This window comes from Monopterus albus, unplaced genomic scaffold, assembly GCF_001952655.1.
Source record: "Monopterus albus unplaced genomic scaffold, M_albus_1.0 scaffold14.1, whole genome shotgun sequence".
Classification (NCBI taxonomy): domain Eukaryota; kingdom Metazoa; phylum Chordata; class Actinopteri; order Synbranchiformes; family Synbranchidae; genus Monopterus; species Monopterus albus.
In genome coordinates this window covers 963356-991221 of record NW_018127894.1, presented here as the reverse complement: position 1 = coordinate 991221, position 27866 = coordinate 963356, and the positions used below count along the sequence as shown (strand labels likewise).

The 27866-nt window shown below is 41.0% G+C and overlaps 2 protein-coding genes across 3 annotated transcripts in view; both read left to right on the top strand.

Annotated features, from left to right (window-relative positions):
- tmem200cb (transmembrane protein 200C, genome duplicate b) lies at window positions 1-4923 on the top strand. Of its 2 annotated transcripts, none has more exons than XM_020591535.1 (2): window positions 1-44; window positions 2679-4923. In XM_020591535.1, exon 2 carries the CDS (start codon window positions 2712-2714, stop codon window positions 4257-4259), a length of 1548 nt encoding a protein of 515 aa, XP_020447191.1. In that variant the 5' UTR covers window positions 1-44; window positions 2679-2711; the 3' UTR covers window positions 4260-4923. The 2 variants fall into 2 exon arrangements, with proteins under 2 accessions (XP_020447191.1, XP_020447192.1); XM_020591536.1 differs by lacking the exon at window positions 1-44 and adding an exon at window positions 1038-1149.
- A 952-nt stretch (window positions 4924-5875) lies between these two features.
- Window positions 5876-27866, top strand: part of LOC109955275 (band 4.1-like protein 3) — a 44632-nt gene continuing 22641 nt past the window's right edge. The window contains 3 exon segments of the mRNA XM_020591279.1: window positions 5876-6021; window positions 21104-21300; window positions 24647-24790. Of these exon segments, the coding sequence (XP_020446935.1) occupies window positions 21115-21300; window positions 24647-24790 (330 nt within the window). The 5' untranslated portion in view covers window positions 5876-6021; window positions 21104-21114.

Here is a 27866-nt window from a genome sequence, read left to right as displayed (position 1 = left end):
GGGGGCGCCTTAGAAGATGTTTGATTGTCAAACCACAATTTCTGGTAAGAGAAACGCTGTTATGCGTTTTCATTTTTCTAATATCACTATCCGGTTCTCCTGCGCCTTTACCTCCGGCGGAATATCAATGCTTCTTTTGTCTTTACTAGTCGCATCTGGTGCCACACTGGCTCTTAATAGGCAGTATCAAGGTGAAATTGGGTTTAAAAAGTCCGCTAATGTTCTGACAGATTGGCTTAGTTGGAGTTTTTCTTTCTTATCTTGAATATAAACGGTCAATAGTTTTGATGTCAGGGTGACGCTGGACTTGAATTAATGCGCACTCCGGTTTGTTCACTTTTATCCGCGAGATCAAATGACGTTTTTTCTCCCAATTTCGTAGAGATAACTTGTCTAACACATTGGGTGTCTTGGAAATACGAAAATAGTGTCCATATTGTAAGTAGCCGTATTTTACCACTTCACTTTTTGTTAGGGCTGTTGTGCCGCCATTAGACACTCAGTTCTGTTAGGTTAGCAGTGCAAATTAGTCGAAAATAGTCTTTTATACAGCGGCATACCTGAGTTGTGTTATATGGCTATGAAAGCATGGGCTTCGTCATGTCGTGGAAGAGCTGTGGGTGTTTGTCATCTGTCTGCACTTTGTGAGGCCAAAAAGACAGTGTTTAGCCTAATGTTGGAGACAGATGCGTCGCTGTGGCTCTGGACATTTTCAGGGCACCTCCAGCTCCACAGCAGTTCATGTTTGCTTCACGGTCTTTTCCAGCAGAAGGGAAACAGATGCGCTGTAATGTCAACAGTCGATTATTCATACAACATTGCTCGATAATATGCGCCCCCGCAGCCCGAAAGGACTGAGCGTTAAAATCACCCCTCCTCTCCGTCCTGCCAGACGAGCAGCCTGTAGGAGACAGACCGAGGACTTGACAGCTTCCCGTTCAGCACCGCAGACAGAGACACAATCCGACTTGTCCACACCCACTTCTGGTCCACGTTACCGCTGCCCTTCTCTCCCCCACACACAGAGAAAGGTCCGCCTACGCCTTATCAGTTTTAGAACAGGTTGACATGCACTCGCCCGTGAGGCATCTGAGTGGTTATTGGATGTGATATACAGAGAAAGTGGCTATAAACAGCAGCTGAGTACTGGTGAGTTGTTTGCTAGAGCTCAGGTGTTCTACTTTCCGTGGGAAGTGCTTGTAATAACTTGGATCATAAAAGGATTTCAAGGGCCTTCGACATCATTATCTTTGACTGTTAAGGCTGGGAGAGCAACACCCACAGGAACCTTTGAACGTCTTATTAATTGCTGCTTTGAAAGGAATTTGTGGAATCAGTTATTCATGAACCTAAGCTTTGCATGATTAGTCAAATCAAATACCTAGCTACCTGCACAATCAAGGAGGGAAATGCTGGAGTCTAATTATTCAACCTTATCCTCTGATTACTGCTCTACACATGTGGTTGAAACTCATCGGCAGATGTCTCTAATTATGATAAGTGTCAGTGGCTCCATTGCCATTTTGAATTAGAGCTACTGCTATTAGCCTGTCATACAGTCGTGACTGGTCTGTGATGCATAATCAAAAACCCAAAATCAAATGCAAACATCTTGCATGGCAAAGTCTGTGTTGGTGTGTAAACAAATGGCTAAGAGCTCATATTTGCCATTTGTGATGCGCTTTTTTGTGAAGGATGCTGCCAGTTGATAGTGAAATGGATTTGGGTAGAAAGCGGAAAGAGAGAGTGATGGTAGGAGAGATTAGTGGGAGAAAGAGAAAGAGTAAGCAAGTGAGGGTGAGGTGGTGAGAACATGCCTTCTGGCCTCCTGTCTGGACACATTACATTTTCAAAGGATGGATAGGCACAGCTGAACATAGATAAAGACTCTGTGTTCTCTGCTGTCAGCTTGGGTATTTGTCTCTGTTTCCCTTACATCATTGTCTTTATAGGTCCAGCAGCAGCAGATGGATGTTATCTGTTGGTTTAGTGTCCATCTGATCACTAACGTTGCATTTGCCATTAGCTGGATTTGTCCAAAAATGCAGTGCATGCTATACCTTGAGGATAATCTCGGATACAAAGCCGGATTAACCTGCTAGTGTATCCGGGACCAAAAATTAGGTGCAGGCCCCCTTTTTCTTCCAGCTCATTTCCCCCCAGAAACCAGCCGGTATTTTTAAATGGGGATAGTAAAGCCCATCAGAACATAGCCTTAAACTGAATCCTGATTGATACCCAGAAATATGTAGCTGTTTTTTTTTTTACCATCTGAGTCTGTTTAAACCAGCGAGAAGTGCACAGGGAAAAGAAATACAGAAATCTCTTAAGTAAAATGATCAAAAGTATTCTAGTTTTGGCAGAAATATATATGTGTTCATGTTTAACTCAGATGCTGATTGACCTTTTTTGAGAGTATCAAAAATAGGCTGTTACACTTTGGGACCCTTACCATTTCAGTTTACACTGTGCTTTAGTGGGGCACAAAATAAATTTGAAATTATTCATAAGACAGGAAAGCACTTGTTAAAGGTTCGCTGCCCACTCTGTCAGTCATCCAAACTTGTGTATATATATCTCGATTACATGTGTAATGTGAATTGGGGCTGTTTCTACATGCCTAAACCTTTTGCTTATGTCCAGACCTAATGCTGTATTTTTTCTAATTTGTTTGCCAGGTTGAGTGACAAGCCTGCTGTCCCATAGCCAACATGATAGCAACAGGTGGCCTGCTGCGCATGAACAGGCGTCAGGATTCCCTTCGCGCTAAAAACCGAGCAGAAAACAAAAGGAAACGGAAAGCCAAAAAAAGGAAGAAGAATGATGTGGTGGTGGTGAAAGGGAAGCTCAATCTGATGTCCCCAGCTGGTTTGGTGGCTGCTGTTGGAGTAATAATTCTCATGGTGGGGATTTCCATGGCCGTACTGGGCTACTGGCCCAGTCAGAACCAGCAGGAGTACAAGGAGCATGGCAGAACTGGAGTATACCATGCCAATAGGATCAGCTACTCTAAAACACCACCTGTTTCAGCTAACTTGACCCATGATAAGCCTCCTTCCGGCCAGAGCCATGCTAACAGCACCCCCGACTCCTCCCCTCAGTGTGGCTTTCTCTGTGACTTCCTGGATAATTACCTGTACTCAGACAACCTAAAAGTCTTTGGACCGCTGGTGATGGGAATCGGTATTTTCCTCTTTATCTGTGCCAATGCAGTCCTTCATGAAAACCGGGACAAGAAAACCAAGATAATCAACCTGAGGGATATCTACTCCACAGTGATAGATCTGCACAACATACGATCGAAGGAGCACTCTCCTCTAAATGGTTTGGTGAACTACACCCAATCGAGGAATGCTGAGGGGCCGTCGGGCTCTTTTCCTGCAAGTGGAATGCTTACTCGCAGTTCCTGGCCCTCCACTGGGCTGGGTTTACGAGGCGAGTTAGGCAGCGATGAGGTGTTCAAACACCCATCATTGGCTAGCAGGCCTCGTAGCTGGTCCAAAGATGTCCAGAGCTTCACAGACACTGTCTACAGCATCTACAAAGACTACAGCAATAGCAACAAGCAAGCGCCACAGCCCCAAGAGTGGGAGACCACCTCCATTGTCACCTCTTCTGTGAATGCTTTCACCCTCCCTGTGATCAAACTGAACAACTGTGAGGTGGAGGAATCCGAAAGAGCAGAGGCAGAGGGGCGCTCAGCAGAAGGGGTCGTCATTGAGGCTGCTGCTGAAAACATTAGCAAGGAGGAGCAAGCCAGCAGCAGCCACACTGGTGACACTGATGGCAAGGAGAAGAATGCCTCGATGCCAGATTCTCCCTCATCTCACCAAAGTCATGAGGATATATCCACAGACATAGCTGACCAGCATGGGGCGTCAAAGGAGCAGGCTCAGCTTCACCAACAGTGGACCCAGCTGTTCCCTCCATCACCGGTTGTTAGGGCGATGGGGTCAAGACTGTCGCTCAACTCCCTCATGGATCAGCCCAGGTCTGCACGGCGCTGCAGCTTGTCTGTGTCTGTGTGTTGTCAAGGCGACAAAGGCAGGCGTTTCAGCTGCCCTCGTCTGGAGCGCTCCAACAGTAAGGGCTACATCAAACTGACTGATCTAGGGGGAGAGTCCTTCGACGCGCCTGATACAGACACTTCTTTAGTGGCCACTGAACAGGAAGTAGCAACAGACACAACAGCAGCAGCGGAGGAAGAAGCTCAGGGAGAGGAGGACCTGGCAACACCCAGCACCACTGCAGAATCTTAGACTTTTTTGCTGATGAGCCTCTGAAAACTCTTGGATGTCTTGTCTTTTGCTTTGTGTCTTCTTCTTTGACTGATGATGTGAAACTGGCCATTATAAAGGAATTGTGGAGAGTAAGCAACTAAGGACTATTCCAACATAGCCATGAACACTCAAGAGCAAGGCTCTTTATAAATACCACATCCACAGCTAAATATTCAGATGTAATTTTTCTATTTTTTCAATGTAGCAAGAGCAATACTAAAGACTTGTAAGAAGATTTAGTAAAGGTTTGTAAAAAATGTTTTTTAAAAAGATAAGAAAATTTGATCTGATGGATTTAAAATTTTCTGTTGTAGGGCAAACGTTGTAGCTTTTAGAAATGCCAAAACTGTCACTGAGAACTACTGTCCAACATGTTCTACTGTAGCATTCACGTATGCCACAGAAAACTAAATAGTCTAGATTTGTTCCTCTATGTTGTTAAGTGAAAACCATGTGAATAGGTGAACTGAACTGAATCTCAGGTAGATGTCTGGTTTAGGATGGGGACCTTAAGGACAAGGTCTTCCCTATGTGCACACTTGTTTATATGAAACATTCATGGTTGAATAAACTTGACTGTAACATCTCCTGTCTAGTCTCGCAGGTGTCATTGTGTGATATTAGTATAAATGTAGAGAATGTATAATACCTGTAGTGATAGTGACACTACATTATCTGTGTTAATGGAACTGAAATTTGAACAAGCCTCCAAAACAACTTCAGCGGCGTCTTTGGGATAGATTTGTCAAGTCTCTTTTGCACCATTTTTCCAAAACCTCATTTGGTGTTTCAGTGATGGTGGTGGAAAGTGCTGTGAAACTACTTCAGATTCTCCCACAGGTGTTCAAGGGTCATAACATGAGTTATACTACTTAAATACTGTTCAAACCACTTAGTGAGCCCTGCTGCCTGTTGGGAAGCATCTGAATATGTTTCTCTGTTCATTTATTTATTTATTTACATAGGTTTGACTTTAATGTGCCACTCATTTGTATGTGCTTTTGCTATATACAGTATGGCACCACTTTGTGTACTTTGTGGTTATCTTAATCTGAGTTCTGAGAACCAACAAGGATCCTTGAGAGGTTTTGATTGTGACCACAAAAAAGAACACCTCTCTAAAATGGTTTCAACAAAAACATTATCACCTTTTGCAGTTTATTGGACTGTTGTAATAAACTAGAATGGAATTAGCTAGGTGTACCTTATAAACTGGCAACTGAATGTGTGTGATAAAAATGTGAAGGTTATTTAAATTAAACTACCAAACAGCATATAAACAGTCAAAATTAGTGCCAGTATGACCATCTACAATACTAAAATCCTGCTACATATCACTATAAATCCATCCAATAATATTAATTTAACACTTTCTTCTTCTTCTTCATCTTCCTAGAGCGACTAATCATAAAAGCATCTAACATGGCCATCTAGTGGTCATGTGACACAGAGATTATTAACAAACATACCCCTCTTCTTCAAACTACCACCAGGTGGCACTGGCACAATTCTGGTTGGCATGTTATCGTGGGCGTGCCTGTTTCAGAGTTCTATGGGGCCGTTTTGGGGGCGGGAGGGGCGGGGTTAGCTGGGTTCGCCTAAGGTTAGATTTAGTAGACGCTCACAGGTGTCTGGTCCTTTTTACCCGGACGGCCGTCACGTCTGGGGCCCTAGTCTCCGGAAACGCACGCTGGTCTCAGGTGGTGTTTAGGGAGTTTCTGTCTCCACACGTAAGAGTCAGGTAAGGTGCCCGGTTGTGTTTATGTGGGTTGTTTGTGCGTAGTTCCGTGCTTGAGTACTACACTACACTGTTAGGGGCTGTTAACACCTGGGAATATGTTCATTTGCAGAATTCGACCCAACTTGTATCCACTGAGTAATATTTTGTTTCATTTGTCATTTGTGTTTCTGTTGCAACCACCGGGCTTTCCAACTGTCCTGCTGCTTTCCTGTTTACTTCGACTATGAACTGGTGAGTACAAGTGTTTATTCACAAAATCTGGACGTGCCACACGTACAAACGTTTTAGCTGCTCTAATTACATGGTCATTTAAGGTTTAATGGCGACTACAGATTGTGCTTCTCTATTTATTTAACTGTCCTTAGTTCTTGGAAGTTAGTTTAGCAGTTGTTTAAAAGTGAAAGTACCTCAAAACCACTACTCCCTTGTCTTTTGTGGTGTTAAACAATACTCTCAATTATTCAGATTCCCCTGACATGTGATAACTTTTTACATACTAACTGTGGTGAGACTTTTATAAACTCTTATCAGCATTTTTCTTCTGCTGTTTCATTTTTTCTCATAACTGCTGAGCAAGCACAAGTTGTAAGTTGTTTTCCCTGACTCACACACACAGCCACACACAGACACACACACATCTGATCAAACGTTTGCTTGGCTCAGGCAGGCAGTTCGGAAGTGGGAAGTTGTCACAGCACGGATTTCCATTTAGATCCCCCTCCAAAATAGAAATGAAATGAATGAATGAAGGAAGAGCTCTTTGTTGTAATGGTGTCTTTGATGGGCTCTGAACTGCAGACATATGTAAACACTCAGTGGTCAGTGTTGTAGTTTTTGATGTATTAATAGTTAAAATGGCTATAATAGCTTTTTATAGTGCTACATCACTGTTTATACAGGTTGTAACAGGTTTATGAGGTTGAATGATGAAGATGAAGGTACCGAACTGAGGACTTGTCATGTTCATTGACTCATGATGGTGTGTAACAGTCCTGCACATTTCTCTGTAAGGTGTTCATTTGCTGAGCTTGGAGATTTGCTGTCACCATGACCGATTTACTATTCTTTAAGAGACCGTAGTATGCAGAATATATGTGGTGTAAATCGCACCGTGCGTATAGGGGAGGTGTTGTTGCATCATCCCATACCTGTCTAATGTATGGGATGATGCAGTCCCAAAAAGACAAGTGTTATACACTGCTCCTTCAAGTTGTACTCCGGTATAGTCAGAATTCTCAGAAACCAACACTCATGTGCCACATTATATAACAAAGTCAGTACTTTCTGTTTTCTCCAGATGTGCAACTGACAACAGAACACAACACTTACATACTGCATCATCACCCTTTAAACAAATATGGCAAACTTGATAACAGTTGCTTATTTACATCAAGCAATTATGGGGCATCACCCTGTTGTTGACCTGATGATAGTAAGTCCTGTGACCACTATCTGTTAGCTCTGCTTTTGGTCTCTCTACCGACTCCCGAGGGAAGATCTGACTTTATAGCTGTTAAATGCTCCACTGTGTTCAGTGGCCACATGAGAGCAGTGATTAAACCAATATGGTAAATTTGTGGGCCAAAGCAGGACTGTTCTAATTTTGGCAGAAAAAACATTTGTTCAAGGTTGCTCCAAGGCCTTTAAGGTGAAATTACATTGCAGAAACTCAGGCATTATTGAGGTTTCGGAGACAATGTCTCACAGCACATGGACTGGCAGCGTACACAGGAACAGCTACACTGTTTGGATGTCATAATCTGCTGACTAAATTCAGAATGGAAAGTTGTTGCACTTACAGACTCTGCTAAACATTGTCCTGTATGCTGTAAATTATATGATACCAGCTGTTATATGGGAAAGTGTATTCCAGTTTTGTGGGTGACGATGTTTCTTGCCTGGTTTTTCCAAACTGGGCCACTGGAACACAGGAAGCTTGTAATTATGGGCAAGCAGCAGCAGCAGGGAATTTCCGAATTCTGATTTTGACTGGAACGTAGGATTTGTACCAAAACGTTTTCAGGTATAGTGGTTTAGGTATTATGATTGAAAAGCCCACCTCGACAAGTAGAGTTCATCTTGAGATCCCAGTGACCTTTGCTCAGAAACAGAAAAGGCTCTCCTCTCAGCACATACAGCATCACATCGCAAGAGTAATTCTCAGATCTGTGGCTCACAGAAAGTCATTTGTGTTAAAGGCTCTACAGGAGAGATTCTTTGCCTTTGTTTTGCTGTAATGTTACCAGCGAGAAAGACTATCTCTGACTCTTCAGCCTAGGAATTTAAATCAATAGTGCTGTCAGTTCAGCTCGTGATCAATAACGCCGGCTTTGTACCGCAGGAGAAGAAGTTTTATTTGCTGCTCTTCGATGCCGTGAGTCACTGTGCTGTGTGTGACAAAATGAAGAATATGGAAGGGCTGTGTGTGTGAGTCACAAATAGGGGTTAAAGGTTAAAAGAACTAGTCTGCAAATCTCTGCCATTATTGCAATTTAGTGATAAGACATGCAGAGGCTGGAGTAAAGTCATTTCTGTAGACACTGTGCCAAGTGTTGGGTTATTACATTACACACATGACGTTCCAACGCTGTACGTACCGCTGATCAAGACAGTGGAGCATTTATTGATGGAATGAAAAATCTTTTTGTTCATATAATAATTTATCATTGTAAATGGAATCTTTTGATTTTAGACCGCTGGCCAAACAAAACATGTAATTTGAAGATGTCGTCTTGGGCTCTAAGAAATGGAAAAAAATAAAGACCGGCAAATTCCAAAACTGTTTCATTTGTGACTTGAAGCATGACTAAGGGCCTTCATGGTTAGACCATCAAGTTCATTGTTGGGGTTAGATCAATAACCAAAGTGTCAATCAACCACTGAATCATTCCAGAGCCTGAAGTGTAAAATGCATTGACACCATCTATGCGTCAGTATCAGGTGTACAGCGGTGCTCAGTCATTTGAAGTGGGCTGAAATCGATACAGGAGTGCAGTGCCGCTTATGATCACCAAAGCTTTCAGGGACTGGATGAGATAACGTGCATGACTCAGTCTTGTTAAGATAAGCTTCGAGTCCTGTTATCTACCAGCGTTACCTGACCACTTGAGAGTAGTATGGGTCTGCCTTTGCCTTATAGAGCTGCTGCTCCTGAGATGGCACCTTGGCAGCGTCAGGGTTAGCCGGAGTCTGGGTTCCCTTTTGAGGTCTATGCTACTGAGCAGAAACTTTTGTTGGGTATTGCTATGAACATTTAGCCAGTGAGCTTCTCCTTGTGTCCTTGCTGTGTATCCAAACTACCATGTTTCCCCTCATTTCTAATATTCTTAATAATTAACTAAAGGAAATATGAACCTTGCATACAGCAGACTTAAGTTGAAGTCTGTGGAAGTTAGATGAAGGGTTTTGTACCAGAAACAAATTCCTTGTGTGTAACATACTTGGCCAAATAAAGGTGATTATCCTTGTTATTATTCTTAATTCTTATCCCTGCTACAGCAGCAGTCTGTCTCAACAGCTACTGAATGGATTTCCATCAAATATGGTAAAACATTCATTCAGAAAGAAAAAAGATATGACACAGTATCTTGGACTATTTTCACCACTACGGTACACACACCACTGCTTGGAGATCAAGCTGTTTAAATTGTTCTGCTAAGCAGACATATTGATATCAACGGAAAGCGCTGAAGGGGGAGAGTTATTCTCAGTGCAGTTCTCTTTAACCATATGCTACACATGTGCTGCCCCTCCCTTTCTCTAAAGATTCCTCATCTGCAATCTGTTGAAGGGCACAGTCATTAGTCTACCTCTTTCCAAAGGTTGAGATAGACCTTATTTATGATTTGTCAAGATAAGAAGTGCTTTCTACAAGCAAGAAAAAAAAGGGAGTGCTCTTCATCATCTTACTAAAATGTATTTTCACATTAATCTCTGTATCCATCATGTTACATGAAAGGGAGGGACTGACTGTATGGGGTCAATTTTGGACCTTTGGCCCAGGTTTGGAGGGTCAAAATCAGGTTCTAATTTTGCATATGTTCTTACTGTTGACCTGTGTCCCTTTGGGAGTGAAAGTACTTGCAGCTTAGTAGAGCTGGACAGGAGAGGATAGTAGCTTTGGTTAGTAAGAGGTGAAGGACAAAGCAGAGCTGGGGCCAATAAACTTGATTTAGGTCAAAGTGTAATTTGCAACTGCAGCTGACATAATAACCACAATGCCTCAGCTGTCATAATGCATTGATAGAATGAACAATGGAACATTTTTAGACTTAAAATAACCTCCTGAGGGTGCTCTGATTAGAAATAACTTTATATGAGGATGACAGATTAACATAAATACAGTATTTTATTAGTGACAGTCTGATAATTCTGTTATTGTGCAGAGGTCATTTTAGTCCCTTGCACCCCAGGAATGGCAGGGAATGTTGGCCTGGACTTGTTTTTCTTTAATTGGATCACATGGGTGATTTACTATGTATTATAAGGGACATGCTTCAATATAATTTCGTACTGATGAAGTGCCAGCTTGCTTGCTCGGACTGCGGCACTAGAAATTGGATTGCTGTAATGAGGCTCATGAGGTTACTGATTTTAGAGACACATTCATACACAATGCGATTGGCTGATTAAAATTTTAAGCAAATGGGTTTTTTTTCTTTTGCAGAATTACATTTGAAATAAACACAAATTTGAAAGTAATCACAAAGTACCAAATTGCTGTGTATATGCAGGAGAGGAGTACCATAAAGTGCAGTAATTCTTTCCTATGTAAAGCTCTGAAATCAAGTAAAATACATGAGACCGAGGCAGTACTGGAAGTTAATGTTGTGTGAAAAGAAAGCTTATATTCCCTAATTACACTAATTTTTGTTAAACATTTGAGTAAAGGCAACACATTAAAGGTTAACCAGGTTCAAGGTTAGACAAGGCAAGGTTAGGAGCTGATGAACTGCACGAGAACTAATTGTCTGTATTCAGCAGAAAAAAGTGACGAGTTAAGCAACCAAACAAGCTAAGTAGAGTTCAGGGATCACATGTTGTCTGTCTGGTGTTGTATTAATCATTCTGCTGACCATAGGCTGTTCTGGAGGCTTGGAGGAGTCATACAGCTGCACGCACACACATCTGCAAGACACTATACATGCACAGAGCATGAACTCTTTGTGGAAATGTTGGAGAATGTCATAGAATAGATGTCTGTTGAAGCAGCAGTCTGATATTTTAGTACTAAAAACATTCCCTGAAGGTAATAGGAATGTTTTTTTTTCCATTTAATATAAATGTCCCATACATCATTTGTCAGTCAAGGACCGTGGGATATACTGTAAACACATCATTACCTGCGCATTAGAGCATTTTGCTAAGAGGGATGTATCATCACCATATTAAAGATTGTCATGTGATTGCAAAGCTCAGTGTCTTTATACTCGCATGAGGCAGAAAAACTCACTCAGCCCTCTCACTGACGAAGGTCTGTGTATGTTTTGTATTGCACACTAATCAAAAGACTTGAAAATACAAGTATAGCATGCCTTAATATTTTTTTCCTCTGCCATATTACATTAGTTCTGGTCAAAGTAATGCTAATTGGATGAATGCTGTTTCTGTTCACTTTTCCAATCTACATAACTTTTCTTTTAAGTTATGTTTCTTTTTTAAAGACTTGAAACAATCACCATAGCCTACTTTTCATTCTCTCTTTGCTTTATAAAACTAGTTATTTTAATTGATTTGTGAGAGTTTTGCTGCAGATCACAGCTTTCACCTGCTGTTAACCCACTGTGTTGGTTCTCCAGGCTGACAAAACCGAAGCAGTGCCATCAAATCTAAAAATGTAGCCAGCGGGTTCTCAACATGAGGTCACACAAGCCAAGTGCACACCAGCGCAAAATGGACTAGAGCTCAATTAAATGAGTGACTGGTGAAAAAAGTTGCCAAGTAACCAAATGGTGTGGAAAAACTACAGTTTTCTCACAAAATAAGACTAAAACACAAGTTAACATTAGAGCTAAAGTGAATAGGTGGACAAAAATTGCTCCCAGGGGATGCTGCTTGTTTTGTTCTTACAAAATGTAGGCGGTTGATTGCAAACACAATAGTTATAAAAATCTGGCTTACAATCCAAATATCTGCTGTGAAATTGGCCTATTATCAAAGAGTTTGTTTATGGATCTTTGGCTCCCTAAAAGGTAAAAAAAAGGACTAAATGCAACTTAAAAGGAAAAAGGTGTGTTGTGATAAAGTTGATATTATTTACGTCAGCGTTATTACAAACTGTACAAACTGTAACTTTATGACAGATGAAGGTATAGGACGCTTGTTTTGTAAAGCTCCTTGAACATTTTAAGGTGAAACAGCCCAGACTTGATGTCTTCAGAAGTCAGAACATTGCATCTAAAAATCATAAAACCTTAGCTGTGTTTTAACAATCCAAGTATGTGAATATTGACATTTCCTTTAGACACAAAGCTGCATATAGCCTCTCCATTCCAATTCAAGATTGTTTACTGTGTTACAGTAGCACAGTCACCACCCACTGGTGATGGTGAGCAATGTCTGAGACGATCGGCTGAGTCTTGACAGCACTGTGCCAGACACCACTTGCTTGAAATGTATTTAACTATTGTTTGACTGCGCAGAGAGCAGATATTGCAGTTAGTTGCTGCTGCCTCACTGTGGTAATGTAGATAACCTTTGTTTAGGACTGAATAGGCAGTGTTAATTATCACAAAAATGTATGATTTAATAACAAGAAATGCAGTGAAAGAACCCAGGTCTGGAGAGATGAATGATTTACAGTACGTGAAATTATTAAACTAGCCACACATACTGAACTGAGGATGTGTATAAGAACAAATCTTTTCTGTCTTTAATGGAGGTATCACATTAAGGCTCATGGACTCCATAGATTATTGCAGTGTCTGAGATCACTCGCACAATTTTTGACAGCCTCTTCAGCTATTATTTCTCTTCCCCGAAACCAGGGTTACAGTAATATTTTTTTATATCTAATGTCAGGCCACTGTGACTCTAAACCTTATTGCTGGTTGCTTGAAAAGTAGGTATAATAAATCACCTTGTGTTGTAATGTGACATGCATGTTCAGTGTATAGCACTGAGCTTGTTTTTTGAGCCCTGCTACAATTAGCTAGAGGCTGAATGAGGAGCCAGCTGTGTGGGCATCACCCTCTATGTGTTATTACATTTACCCACTACTATCTGCAGAGCATGCCTGCCATGTTTCTGTGACTAGGGAATTCATGTGCGACTGTGGCATGTTGCTCAAGCATTAATGCAGCAATTAGAAATAAAAGTCAAATGGGTGACCGAGTTGGGTCGCGTTCCCACTGTGAAGAGGGAGGCAGAAGCCACAAATCCCTAGAGGGAACAACCTAGATGCTAATTAAAAACTTACTTTTATGTCTGTATTTGTGCACACATGACCACAAGTATGTACCTAGAGGGGGACAGCAGATGTTTGTGTGTGTTTTTATGTTCATGTGTTCACTAATGGCTTGTTTTGGATTAACTTGTGTCCAGTTTGGAGAATAGGCCATGGTCCTATTATAAAGTCCTCTAAACTGGATTGTTTGTTACAGTGACAGTAATCCTGATTTGACTTATATGAGTTTGTGGTGTCCAAAAGGCTGCAATTGATTATTTTCATTATCAGTTAATCTGCTAATTACTGATTAATTGTGTAATCTATAAAATGTGAGAAAATACTGACAAAAGCCCACGTGATGTCAAGCAAAATCAAAACCAGAGAATATTTGTATTATCTCGAAAAGCTACATTAAATATTAATATATTGATCAAATAATCATTGAGAACTATTTTTAGATGAACTAATGGATTCACTGACTCATAGTTCTTAAGGAGGCATAATCAGCTGTTTGATATAAAGTTAATTCATTCATTCATACAAAGCACCTTAAATTGGAAGTACTCACGTAAAGTAGACAAGTATCCGTTTTTACTTGATGCAGTACTGTAGCCCAGTAAATATATTCTTTCACATACTTTCTTACATTCATCAACTGATTCGGATTATTTTAACTACATTTATTTATTTAAATAGAAATTACTCGCACGCTCTTCTCCCAGTAAAACAAACCATGCATTGCCCTGCTGTGCATGTGCGTGTGTGTGTGATGGGGGTTGCTGCTAAGATAAAGCCCCGGCTGTCCTGATATCCCACAATCCTACTCTCAGCTGCATAGTGGAGCTTGATAGGCTGGTGAAGAGGGGGAACTGCAGCAGAGTAGCTTCGCTGTCAGGAAACAGAAGCCCACTACGAATTCAACTCCCATAAACAGCTGAACGAGGACGGTTTACCTGGTAATAAATCTTTTTTTTGTGCTGCTTTTATCTCCTTAATCTACACTGAATCTTTCTTAGAAGAGGTGCACTGTTCCTGGTTTGCATAGTTTGGTTGTGTTCGTTCTTCTCTTGCTTATTCGACAACACCCGGTAACAGATAATTAACCTTAAAATACACTTATACTGTATTCACACAGGCGGAAAAGTCGTGTGGACGTGGCTGACTGGAACATCGGTCATAACCTTTTTTTTTTATTTATCCAGCTGTGGTTTTGCATTGCAGCGTTTCAGTGCGTTACACTGTAGTGGTGAGTTTTAGCTGGACGCACCGCCTGTGTTTGTGGTTAATTTGTAGCTAAAAGTCAAGGATTGGACGAATATTTCAAAGACACAAAGCACTTGATGTACAGTAGGCTAACGTGCTCTGGTTTCCTAGTAGAACGTGGACGACGTGTGAAACGAGCCGATAGAGATGCTTTCCCAGCTTTTAATTCAACAACGTTACATCGCTGAAGGTCAGCGCCGACTCACTGGCAGACACGGAAACATTTGGCGACAGTTTATCGATGAAAACCGCTACACTGTCGGAGGTTAAGACGACATACTTGGGTGTTTTTGATCTGCAGTGCGGTGGGCGTGGTTAGGGGCAGGGTGACAGGGCTAAATCTCTGTAGCATCCTCACTCCCTTGTAGGCGCAGTGTACACCGGCCCGAGTCCGACTTGTCAGTTTAATTAGGATGCACAGTAAAATGTTGTTGCAGCAACATCGAGGGCCTTGTTTGTAGGGCTTCTTGTTTGACTGCAGCTTTGCAGTTACTTTAACTTGTGTACAAGGTTGTCAGAGTGTGCAGATAATTGTCTTTCCATCCCACATCTATACCTCCCCTAAAAATCTGTGAAGATGCTGTCGCTTTACCCCCAGATCATAGCTTTGTTTCATGCAGCCTAATATAACATCTCTATCCTTAGAGCTGTGATTTAGATTTGAAGAAATGTAACATTAGTTTGCTGTAAACTTAATTTTGAGCACCACAGAGGGTCATATAAAGGTAAACAACATAGGTGTTGGCTGTGAAAGTGCAACAAGAGTAATGTTTTACTTAAAATGTCATCCACTCAACGTGTTACTGCTTTTGTAGAGTAGAATAGGCCACCATAAAATGCAGTATTAGATTATTATACGCACTACAAAAAATGTAATACTGCATTCTGAAGGAGCCTTTTCTGCTCCACAAAGAGCAGTAAGAGTTCAAGTTATGGTTCGAGTTGTATGTACGAGTCAACAGGAAATGAATTGGCAGCTTTTTTGATAATCTGTCAGACAAGCAACTTGATGACATCACCTCACACTTCAAGATACTGCAGCATAAAACTTTAAATTTTTTAAAAATATTGTAACTTATTTGATAAGACAGCAGCTGAATCAATTAAAATAACCTTTAATTACAGCCCTAATTTGGATAACAAAAAACTAAAGCATGTGTTCACTACTGAGCACCACAGATCATCAAAAACCATCTTTAAAAGACAAGTACAATGTAAACAAATCATGGCTAAGGCCAACAGCTCAACTGAAAGGGTTTATTTTAACGCTACAATGCACAAGCTGTGGAGATCAAGCTAGTCCTAGTTTGAGACTAAAGACTAAACCGCTCTGCTCGTCCCACTCCTCTGCCTCTGCTCTGCCTGCTATCTCACTGTGTACACCGACTCACTTGGTGCAAGGATTGGTAGCTTGCTAGTGAGTCTGCTGTAGCAATTGTCTTTGATTAGCTAGTACTGGAAACTGTGTGATCATTTTGGAGGCTGTAGTTTGTGCTGCTGTTTAATTGTGCTGCATTATCCAGTGAGGTGTTTCTGTTGTTTAGTCTGGCCTCACTGGTATGAATGGGGTACAGAACATAATAGAAACATCTGTCAGTAATAAAAACTGAACATTATCATGAGTCATTGCAGGGTTGTTGTATTAGGTCACATTAGTTTTCGCCGGGTGCAGGGAATAAACTGGCAGCTGAGTAACGCAGATGTCTCTGTTGACTCTGTAAATGAAAAAGTAGCTGTCGTCACGCTCTGTGCCGTACCAGAACTGGAGAATGTTCTGGCTGAACACACAGATCTAGGTTGTTTGAATTGTTAAGGGCAGCGCTAAGTTGTAAAGTGTTAACGAGTAACATTTAGCAGATGCCTTAAGTTGAATAAAACTTAGAGATTTTTTTAGCTTGGTGATTTAACTGGCTACTGTTTCTTACTGAAAATACTGGAGCCTCACTAGTCGGATAAACAATTACTTCCTCCTCTTACTTGGTAAACCAGTTCAGGTGGACTGTCAATCAAGTAAAGACATTCATTCATCCAGTAGAGCAAAATGTTAGCCCATTAGAATACTTGTTGAGCGCCTCAAATAACAACAGATAGTGAAGGACGTTATTTGCCTATAAGAGAACATTACATTCATGACAAAACACATCAGTAGTTTGGTTTGTTGTTTTGAAGTCGGGGTAGTTAAAAACACTTTGGGGCTCTGTAACCCCACAGCAGAGGTCGCTCGTCTGAGTGGCCTGACCAGCTACATGGTATCTTGTTACAGTAGCTGGGTTTGTGTGAGACAGCTGCCAGATCTGCAGCCACGTAGAGAGGTTGCATCCTATACTGCAGGCTCACTCAGCATGGGCCTTGACGTGTCAAAAACCCCAGCTGCTCCCATCCATGTAATCTCTATAGGTCCCCGAGGAGGTAATGAGTGTGGGGGTGGGGTGGCAGGGATGGGGCCAGATGTGGTGTACTCTAGCTAATGTCACACAGCACAGATGGCAGTTCCTCATCCTCCTCTGTGTGTGTGTGTGAGAGAGACTCCATGTGTGCGGGCCAGTTTCCATCAGTGTGCATTACACTCACAGATGGACCTTAAAATGGAGGTTTGCACTCGGCGTCAGTGATCAGTTATGTGAGTTTATTAGTTGTATATTAAGGAAGAACAGGCCACGTAGCATTAATGATGTAAGAAAGAAGACATGTAGTGACGTGGATCTGTCTCTTCTTAGTAGCCACAGTACTGAGAATATCTGTTTCTATCTGCAGCTGAGAATACATGTGCATTGTAGGTGAGAGCTGAGTGAAGAGCAGTTTTAAATTGGTAATCTGATGGTTGTAATTGATCATTTGATGATCGCTGACACTGAGCTTATTGTTGTATTGTTTTATTTAGCATTTTCTCTTCATGTGGTTTGGTTTCTTTCCCCGCTGAGCATCCTTTCAGTCAGTCACAGAAGCTGCCACCGTTCATGTTAAGTGTGAGTTTTTCATTTATTAATTCCTGAAATTTTCTGATGTAAGAAACATATGCACTACTTCCTGTTGGAGATGAGCTTCAACAGCCAGTTCCACGTTGAACCTGCTTCCTACTGGCAAAATACTCAGGTTTGTTAAGCTGTGAGGTTAATGAATTAATCAAGCCTTTTATATCTCCTCACTTATTTCTCATTAGTGAAGAGCAATGAAAAACAGCAGCAGCTCCTCATGTTTAGAGTGGACATTAATGAGGCTGTTCCTTCTTTCTGTTCCACCAGAAAATGAAGATATATCTTTGAGCTGTGGTTATTTTAGCCTATTGTAAATTACACGTGTTGAAAAGTACACTGTATAAAATGTAGTGATGCATTTGACAGGGATTGGATTTCATAAAATGCTGTTGACACCATCCCTGGTTCATGTGTGCCGGAGGATTTTCCTTGTAACCTCTTTCCAAACACCAGCTGTTTAACACTCCGCCTATAAAAGCTTCCATGACCTGAGAGGCTGAAATCTCAGTTACACAACATTAATCAGTAATAGGGGGTGGCAAAGCAGTTTTTTTTTTTATTTGAAAGTATCTCAGATGAATAGATTAAAAAGACTTAGCCTTGGTCTGGAGTGGAATTTTATTCTCAATGTGATAAGGCTATATTGGTGCAATCATCAGCCACTCCTGTATAGTAGCAGTAATCCAAGGCACCAAATGGGTTGTGGTTACAGCTTTCTGAATGCATAATGTATGTGCCAGTCAATGGCAAGGGCCGCACACAAGGCTACTGTGTGGGCTGTTGTTTGACCCTGTGAAGAGTGCCTGCCACCAGTAACTGAACGTATTCTTCCTCTATTTCTATGGTGCTAAGATGTTGTTTTCTCCCCCCCCCCCCCAACAAACAAATTTCCTAGTTCCTGTTTCATATGGAGTTAAGAGAAGCAAAGGTTTGCTGTGCAGCCATCAGATGTCAGCTGACTACTGAGCTGTTCCTCAGCTCTGCCACATATGACACAGTAAACTAGCAACAGGCAGGTTTTGACAGGATTCTGGGTGAATTCACCTCGATGGTTTTTAGAATTGCTTATCTTTGCTTGTAAAACATGTCAGGGTTCAAGTTTTGGTCTTGTGGATTCATTCACTTTGCTGCGTCTCAGGCCTGTAATCAAGATTTAGTTATCTTTATAGCCTTTTTATGGCACCTGAACTTACTTGAAAGAGTTTGATCCATATGTTGTGTACACTGACCCTCGGTGTACACAGATCAGAAATGCTGAAAAAGCACAGGACACGCAAGTGTTCCAACTCATTTCTAAATCCAGATTTTCCGCTCTTTTGATTTCACATTATTCTGAACACCTCTCCAAGTGTTGTAGTTACTTGACAAAGCTTGATTTGGCTTTATAGTGTAATCCTTTTTTAAAATAATCCCATAGGAATTGAAACCCACTGAGCATTAACGAAGATGCATTTCCCTCTGGTGTTCAAAAAAAGCTATTTCCTAGTCAAGAACTGAATCATTCTGTTTTACAATAAATGGTGATGCCTAAGATACCGAGTCAAGAGCTACTTTAAGTTTACTGAGACTGCACAGCGATCACACCCATGGGGTGAGGCAAGGAAACATACTGTGTCTGTCACAGGGTATAGGATGAACAATGCAGATTTACGATGAGGACATGAACTCCAGCTGTAAATTCAATTATGTGCTGTTCACAGCAGGACATCAGGAGTTACACACATAGGGCTAATTTAGTCCTTCTCAAAGCCTCTGTAGATCTGTACAGACAGGTCTATTATAACTAGGGTTGCAGTGATATACCGTGGTATGAAAATAGATGGTTCTCATACTATGCACATTCACATATCACCAGTATTGAGGAAAATCTGTAATGCATGTGCTTCTCCTCTCCTCCCACACTGACTGATAACAGAACCACAATACAGCAGAGAGAAGCGAGGCTGGTATTTCTAATCTCCATCCCCCGAAAAAAAGAAAATCTGCAGCGCTGGATTACTTTGGATATCAGTACCTGGTGTTTTTTCCATTTGTTTTGAGAGTCATACTTCTCCATTGTGGTAGTTGTTGTTTATGTAGCATATCATAAGTTTGGGGCTCACTGGCTCTGGTAGTCCAGAGGTTGCTGTCCCCATCTATGGCTGCAGGTCTGAGATCCATCCCTGAGTCATCTCACCCGAGAGTAAACACAGCCCTATAAATAGCGTGCAGGGAGAAGCAGACCAACTGCAGAATGACAGGCATCCATACTACAGACCTCAGCTTATCTATAGCAGAGGCCCAGGGAGCTGTCCCCCCCCACAAACTACATATCCCACTGTCAAAGCCTGTGGGTACGGTTGGCAACACGGTTCCCCAGTACGATCTGTCCTATCTGTCATCTTTGTTTGGCAAACCCGGCTATTAGATGTTTCTGCTCATTACCCAGTTTTAGGCATCTGTTACTGCTACGCTGCTGCCGCATAGTGAGGCTGAGTAGCTATGAACGAAACCGCTATTGTGATTATTTTCATTAATGTTTAATCTTTGTATGTTGTGATACTTTATAGACTAAATGATTAATTGGAAAAAAAATAACCAGCTGATTACTCAGTAATGAAAACTATAACTGGTTCCAGCCCTTAATTGTTTAGTCTTTCAGATTAAAAGTAAGAACTACCATTAGTGTCATCTTTTTTAATCGCTTGTTTTGTCTGAACAGTTGGACTAATTTTGACTCAAGTTTGAGAAAAGCTGCCAAGATTCAGACTGTGAAAGCTGCAACTGCTTTTAAATTAATTTACTGTTCAGATTTGGCAGTACTTTTTCTCTTGCTTATCTATTAGTCTAATCTTTTAAATACAACTAATTGTTTTAGTGCTATCGGCTGATTGAAATGACATAGTTACGTTGATACTGTTATGAGATGGTGAAGACAGAAAAACTTAATCAGTCTCTTTAGCAGTGGGACAATTTTCTGCCTTTTTCTGTTTTTATACTGCTTTGGACAAGCTGGGAATGTTGTGCAAATTTAGCCTCTTTTGGACATTTTATAGATTAAATAAGAAAATAATTGGAAGATTATTAAATAATAAAAAGAACCTCAAATTGCAGTCCTACTGTATATGAAATAGTTTTAAACCGTGCTGAAATCCTGCTGCCAGTTATTTATGGTAAAAAAAAAGTTCTGTAAGAATTGTGGCTGTCAAAGCACCAACCCACCAACACTTCTCCATTATCAGCTGCTGGCACCACTGAGGTTATTGAGAAAAGGACTTGAGTGCATCTAATCCAATAACATTTATTTCACTTTTATTCAATGGTCAGACAATATCCACATCTCTGCATTTGCATCAGATAGGAGCTTCACATTACTGCTTCACAGTGCTGAACGAGCAGCAGTAGATCAGTTCATATTCATCCAGCTGACTCGATCTAATTTTCTCTTTCTCTTTTACCCTCCTCTCATCCACTCCAGCGTGATTTACTATGACAACTGAATCGGGCGCAGACTCAGAGGCCAAGCAGCCGCAGGAGAACAAGGAGACGGAGAAGGGGAAAGACAAAGCAGCGTCGGACCCCAGCCAGGCGGCAGCCGAGCCCACCTCCCCCCAGAACCAGCCGGAGCAGCTTCCCGCCGCTGCCGGACACAGCACCCCGGCCAGGAAAGAACAGGTCAGCAGCCTTTCCATCATGACATCCACACCTTCATTTCTGCATGAACTGAGCTTACAAAATATCCAGCTAATTGTCAAGGACATCTGGAATTTAATGAAATATGATCCACCATAATTTAGCCTTCAACATACCTTTCCATATTTTACTATGCTTAAAAGATACGCTTAGTATTTGATTGTGGATGGATTTTCAGGGTGTAAATACTATACATACCTCTTTAAATTAGGCTTGGATTGGAGAAAACATTACATACACTTCATCTCTCTCCTGAATGAATTGTGCCATTGTGTGAAAAATGGAAATGAAGATGGGGAAAACAAAATACTGATGACACGACCTCAGTGTCCCCAGTTACAGCCCACATCCAGCTTGTCCTTATCAGTGCTCCATGCTTTCATTGTGGAAGTGGGCTTGATGTCGTCATTCCCATCATTATGCCAGCTGATTGCAGTGATTAGCACAACTTCACACAGCTGTGGAAATGAAGAATAAACGGAGCCACTGAAGTTGGTTTGAAGTAAAGCCTCATCGGTTTTGGTTTGACACCTCTGGTTTCAGGCAGTGAAATTCACACAGATGTCAGTAAAGTTTGATCGCTGTGGAAAATAATAACTGGAAAATAACTGTCTCTACTGACCCATGATGGAGGATTTTTTTATAAAACAAAACACTTCTTGTGTGGGAATAAATACTCTGTAAAAGCCTTGTTCTTCTTGTTAGTCTTGATAGTTGATCTTAAAATTTCTACCACTTTGGCAAAACAGGGATTTGCAGTTGAAAATCATGAACAAAAATGTGTGTGTTAAATATGTTTAGGTATGGAGCAGTGGGAAACTCGGTTCAATGATTTTTTTTTTTAAACCAGTGTGGTTTGTTTTTTTCTCTCCTTTCGTGTCATGAATAAAAAATGTTGGCTGCAGCCTGTTCATTTTATACCTGACACGGCCCAGGTAGCTCCTGATGTTAACTGTACACTAAGTGCTCGTCTGCAGATTTTGGCCCAAACAACAATCTGGGCTCGCTAGCTAATTGATTTGTAGACTGAATTTTCAGTGCTTCCAGACTACAGGGGCCCAGTGTCAGGCTACCTTAAAGGAAAGTATTTTGACCAGCTGCACCTGCATGCAGATCTGATCTTCAGAATGGGGAGCTTTGGCAGTCACAGATTTGTTACTGATGTAGTTCAAGGCACTACTTCATCTCCACCAAGCCGCATACAGCTTGACGTTCCTGCACCACTCCAGACTAGAGCAGCTTTGTAGTGTGGAGCTTTAAAGAACCCCACCTGCACAAGCTTGAAGTCGCACCAGTGCAGCCGTGCGATGTGTTTGCTCGCTGTGGTTTGAAACCAAAATTATTCAATTGATAGATCTAGAGAGCAGAAAATGAATTCAAAACTCAAATAAAGAGATCGTAGCAGGTTTCCCTGGGGTTTGGTATATGTCAGTATTCAGAGCACATTAGACTGGGATCTGAACTGTCCTGTCGTATTATTTTTTTAGCATGTTTTGTCATTGTAAGCATCTCATGGTGCAACACTGGATTCAGTTTGAACTAGTAGATTTTTGTCCTTAAAAAGCAGCAAATATTAAGGAGTCACAATGTAAAAAAGGACCTGCTTTTGAGGTGTTTTCATTCTTCTGATTTGCTTGTGTTTGAGCATGTAACTGACCCAGCAGTGTGGCTTTTATCATAATAGAAAAATTAAGTATGGAAATGGTGTCTGATGAAGGGGGGGGGGGAATGGAGCACAAGTTTACGAGTGTCTTGTAATGAGAGATCAGCAGAAGCACGACGACGAGATGATTAGGTTTATTAGGCCCTGGGCAGTGCAATCAAGTGGAAAATCCTAACAATTTACTATTTAAAAAGGTGTTTGATTAACGGATATGGTTACTGTATATCAGGCCACCACTCAAATTCTAACACCAGCATGCTAACATGCTCACAGTGACGATGCTAACATCTGGTTGTTTACCAGGTTCACCATGTCACTGTGTTGGCATACTCACATTTGCTATTTAGCACCAAACGCAGTGTGGGTTTTTCAGGTCATAAACCAAAATGTTGGACAAATAGAAACTTGGACTTAATGATGGTGCTAGATGAACGGTCAGAAGGTGAAACGCGTTACAGGAATATCTGTCTGAAAGTTAATGGCAGTGGAATAGTTACTGAAGTGTTTCAGTCTGGGTCTGACCAGACAGGCTGACATTGCCACCTCTAGAGCCACAACAAAAGCATAGCTAAAATGAGTTTTAAAATGTAAACTTTACTTTGTCTCATCACTTAAGGTGTTGCATGTTCCACTGGATCCATAGCAGTGTCCCTTAAAGTGCATTTAGCTACATTAAACAGCCCTTGTCTTGTCATGCTGAGGGTGATGGCTGATTGTCGTAGCTGTGTGAATTGGCAGAAACGTGGCTGAGAGACATCACAGGACTCTGGCACTACACTGCCAGTCTTTCCTGTGAGACGCATGCTTCAGCAGGGTGCACATATGAATGAAGCCTCTTCTGTTTACAGTTTATCTACTGTGATTTCATGCATCTGTGCTGATTGTTTCTGTCAGTGTTTGCAAGACATCCTTTGGTATGTCTTGGAAATTCTAAATTAAATTAGCTGTCACTTAAATTTACCTGCCCTCTGAAAGTGATAGCAAATTTTTTTGTATCATTTAAGCATTACATCAGAATGGGTCCATACGAGCTGCAGTAGATACTGTAGGACCAATGTGATGGATATAGCCTAAAGAACTAGATGAGAAATCTTTTTATACAAGAATAAAAAGAGGCATTAAATCCACTTTTTTCCACGAGTAAGAAGGGAAATGTCTTTGAGCCAGAGGCCTCATTTTTAGCACAAATTCAATCAGGAAGTCTTTGTTTTCAGTGACGTAGAAAATTGGATTTTCTTTGTTTAAGACAAAATGGACCCGAGTACATTCAGTTCCCGGTCTCTGTTTATAGGCTTTGGACATGTGACAGAACTTGTGGTTTTATCAAATTAAGAAACTGACATTTATGGTGATTGGAGGCAGCTGGGTAAGGCTGGTGATGTTTGGTGGACAACTGGCTTTCAGATGAAGTCGCCTAAAAAGCCAGTTGGGAAAGCCAGTGTAAAATAAATGCAGATATAAGGCTGGATCAGGTTCCTGGTTATCTGCTCTCTGCTTGGCTGAAGGTAGGATTCATGGTGTGCACTGATGTTCCACAGCTTTACTATGTTTAACAAAAAAAAAGTGCAGTGCAAAAACCTCACAAGTATGCAGAAATGTATAATTATACATGGATTCATTATTCAACTAATTACTGTTAAGTGACACAAGCTGTGTTCCTCCCAGGAGCAGCAGGAAGAGGACCAGGTGTCCCGCAGATCATCCACCAGTCGTCTGTCCAGGTCTCCGTTGAAAGGAGTGAAGAAGGTGAAGATCATGCAGTGTAAAGTCACCCTGCTGGACGGCTCCGACTATACAGTCAGTGTGGAGGTGAGGCACTAGTACCTTATGATAGTTCTTATTTTTATAGTAATGTACTAGTGGTGTAAGGGTTGTTTTTAAAGGTGAAGCACTTTAATGAGTATCTTGGAACGATGCTCATTTCAAGATAATGTTTCCATCAGCTTCTTCACATGGCATTTAGAAAAGAAAAGTTCACAGTATTGATATTGTTTTGTGTTTTTATTAAAGGTTAATACATGGACAAATGGAAAAGAACAGTCTAAACTCATATCACTGTAAACTAATATATAATCATTTTTCACGTAAGATGCTTGTTAAACTAGAAATGATTTACAATATTTGTACTTGTCCAAATATAAATGCATACAGTAGGTAATAGAAACAGAAGAATATCTGTCGCATCAGTCCTACTGAGCACACAGTTCTTTCTGAAGTTTGTTTTTGCTGCATTTTACCTCAAGTTGGATACACTGTACATATACATGCATTTCACACGTAGCCAGTAATTCCCTCAGTGTGTATTTGTCTGAGATTTGGACATAGTTTCCCTCCTCCAAGGCATTTCTGTAGGCTCCTCTGTGCGCAGTTTGTACACCAATCGCTACCAGTGCATGAGTGAATACATGCCAGGTATAGACATGGGTGCAAGTCTTGCTTGAAGTGCACACCAGATGCTACATACTGCACTCAAGAAATAAATTCTCTGAGGAAAGGGGAGCAATCGGTGAAAAACAAGGGTCTTTGTGTTGTAAATTTGAAGCTTGCAACCTCACTGTCCCTGCAGTCTTGCTTTTATCATAATGTGGAAACATTAAATATGGAAATGGGCTGTTTTGTGAAGAGATGAAATAGTTCGTTGTTAATTATAATGGGTCAGAATGAGAAACCAGGGTGAGGCGTTGAATGGATTCATTATTTTCTGGGCTGGGTTTTGTAGCAACACAGTAATATGAAAAATGAAAGGTTTTAAATGTAACTTAATTTTACTATAGAATGGCAACCAGGGTAAAAACTGTAATATTTTGCCACGATCTGTAATATACTTAAGATTTTGTTGGATTTGACTGCACATTTACTCAACTGTTCTGTGTCAATTTGCAGTGTAAGCTTCCCAAAGCAGCACTGTGTGTCCTTGACTGGAACAATTGCTTTGATTATGATAGCTCTCCAGTTTCCAGTCTTCACAATAACCCCACTAATGCAAAAAGAGCCCACATCAGTAAAGGAAAATGTCTTTTTGTTGTAAATGTGCATGTAGGAGCTCTACTACATAATAGCTGCTTTCTGTCTTCAGAACATTAGTAATTCAGGAATTGATCTGAATAGTGAACTTGTTTGACTTTTCACTTCATAACAGTACAAAGTTGAGCCTTTTCTCCAAGTTAGACTTTTAACTTTTCCTGAAATGTGTGCAGGGTGACAGAGAGAAAGAGACCTCTTCTTCAGGTCTTTCTTGAGCAGAGTTTTCCCCATCAGTGGCCTGGATAGAGAGAGTAGCTGACTGTTCTGGTGGTGGTGAGCTGAGGCATTCTGATACTGTGAGATGGAAGCATTCGATGGAGGGAATTGGTGTCATTGACTCTGTGTGTTGGCAGGATTCCAACTGTGGGTGGTGAATAAAGATCAATCAGAGGTCTTAACCTTCAGACATACTTTGTGCATGTTCCTGCAGTGATGTTCTTTTATGGGCTGTTTTCTTCTAGAGAAGTGAAATAGCTGCATATTATATGTCCTGAAAAGCATTATATTTTATCTGATGTAAACATGGGAGTGAAACCTGTGTTCACTCCAGAACTGGCTGACAGATAAAATACCTGGTGGCACTCCACCAGTTTAATTCTGTTCTTTCCTAAGTTTTTGGTGGATTAGCGAGAGACAGATTAAAAAAACAACAACACAGAGTTAATGCTGCAAAAGCAATGCATCCTGTCTTTAAGAGTCTAATGAAGGTCAGGCAAGTAGCTCCCCTTTCAATGACTAAACTCACCCTGGTAAAATATGTATAAAACACTTTGCGTCTTTAAAGCTAAACATGAGTTAATGATGTTGTCTTAAATTTGTGTAATCGGCTAGAAAATACAAAGATCCTTAATTTTTTTTTTCTCATTTATTATTTAAGTGAATATACTTTGAATTAAATAGAGAATCACTAACTGGTCTTTTGAGAGCCACTGATTATTTCTGTGTTCCTCAGAAAACACTCAAGTTACCCTGCAGATATGAAGTGTAAACTGCATTACATTACATTATACACACTAGATTTGAGCTTTAATTGTATCCGCAGCAACTTTCTTAATTATCACTTAATCTGTTGAGACCCATTTGAAATAAGACAATGCATCTCAAAGGGTTTATCCTTATACTATAAATGTGACTAATCTCTGATAAGTTGCAGCTCTTAATAAAACACACAGAACAAGTGTAAACAATCATTTTTTTGTGTCCTGTCTGTTTCTTCAGATCAAGAACTTTTTGTGCTTCCACGCTGGCGTCAGCTGTGGCCGGAGGCATTGTGTTTTTGGGTTGTCCTTTTGTCTGTACCATTTTTGTGAATACAGTATGTCAGGAACACCTTGGGGGAATTTCTTCAAATATGGCACAAGTTTTCACTTGGACTCAGAAGCAGTAAGCACAAGTCACGCCTGGTTGATGCCGGACAATACCCCTAATCACAGCAACAGTGGGGTAGTTGCTAAGACTGACATTCTAGCTGAATAGGTTTAGTTAAAAATCATTCATCACAATAAAAAGCATGAGACCTCAAATAAGGACTAATTGATCGCCATAGCAACCAGTAAGGCACAACCATTACCAATCAGTGCATATAATCAGTTGTATGGGAGTGATGGCTGAGGGTGAAACACAGCAGACACCAGCTAGGGCAGCTTATGATATTTGACACAGTAATACAACTGAGGTCAGAGGATCCTAACTAAATTGCCAGCAAGTCCTCATCCTCCTCCCAGTCCTATTTGAGACTGGTCAGGTTTGGGCATTTTTATCCCTCTGACCTTGTAGTTTTCCAGTTCAACTCTGTTTCCTCCTGTGGGAAAAATGTCGGTACTAATCGTTTCCTATCATTGTCTGTGAAGCAGCACTGCTG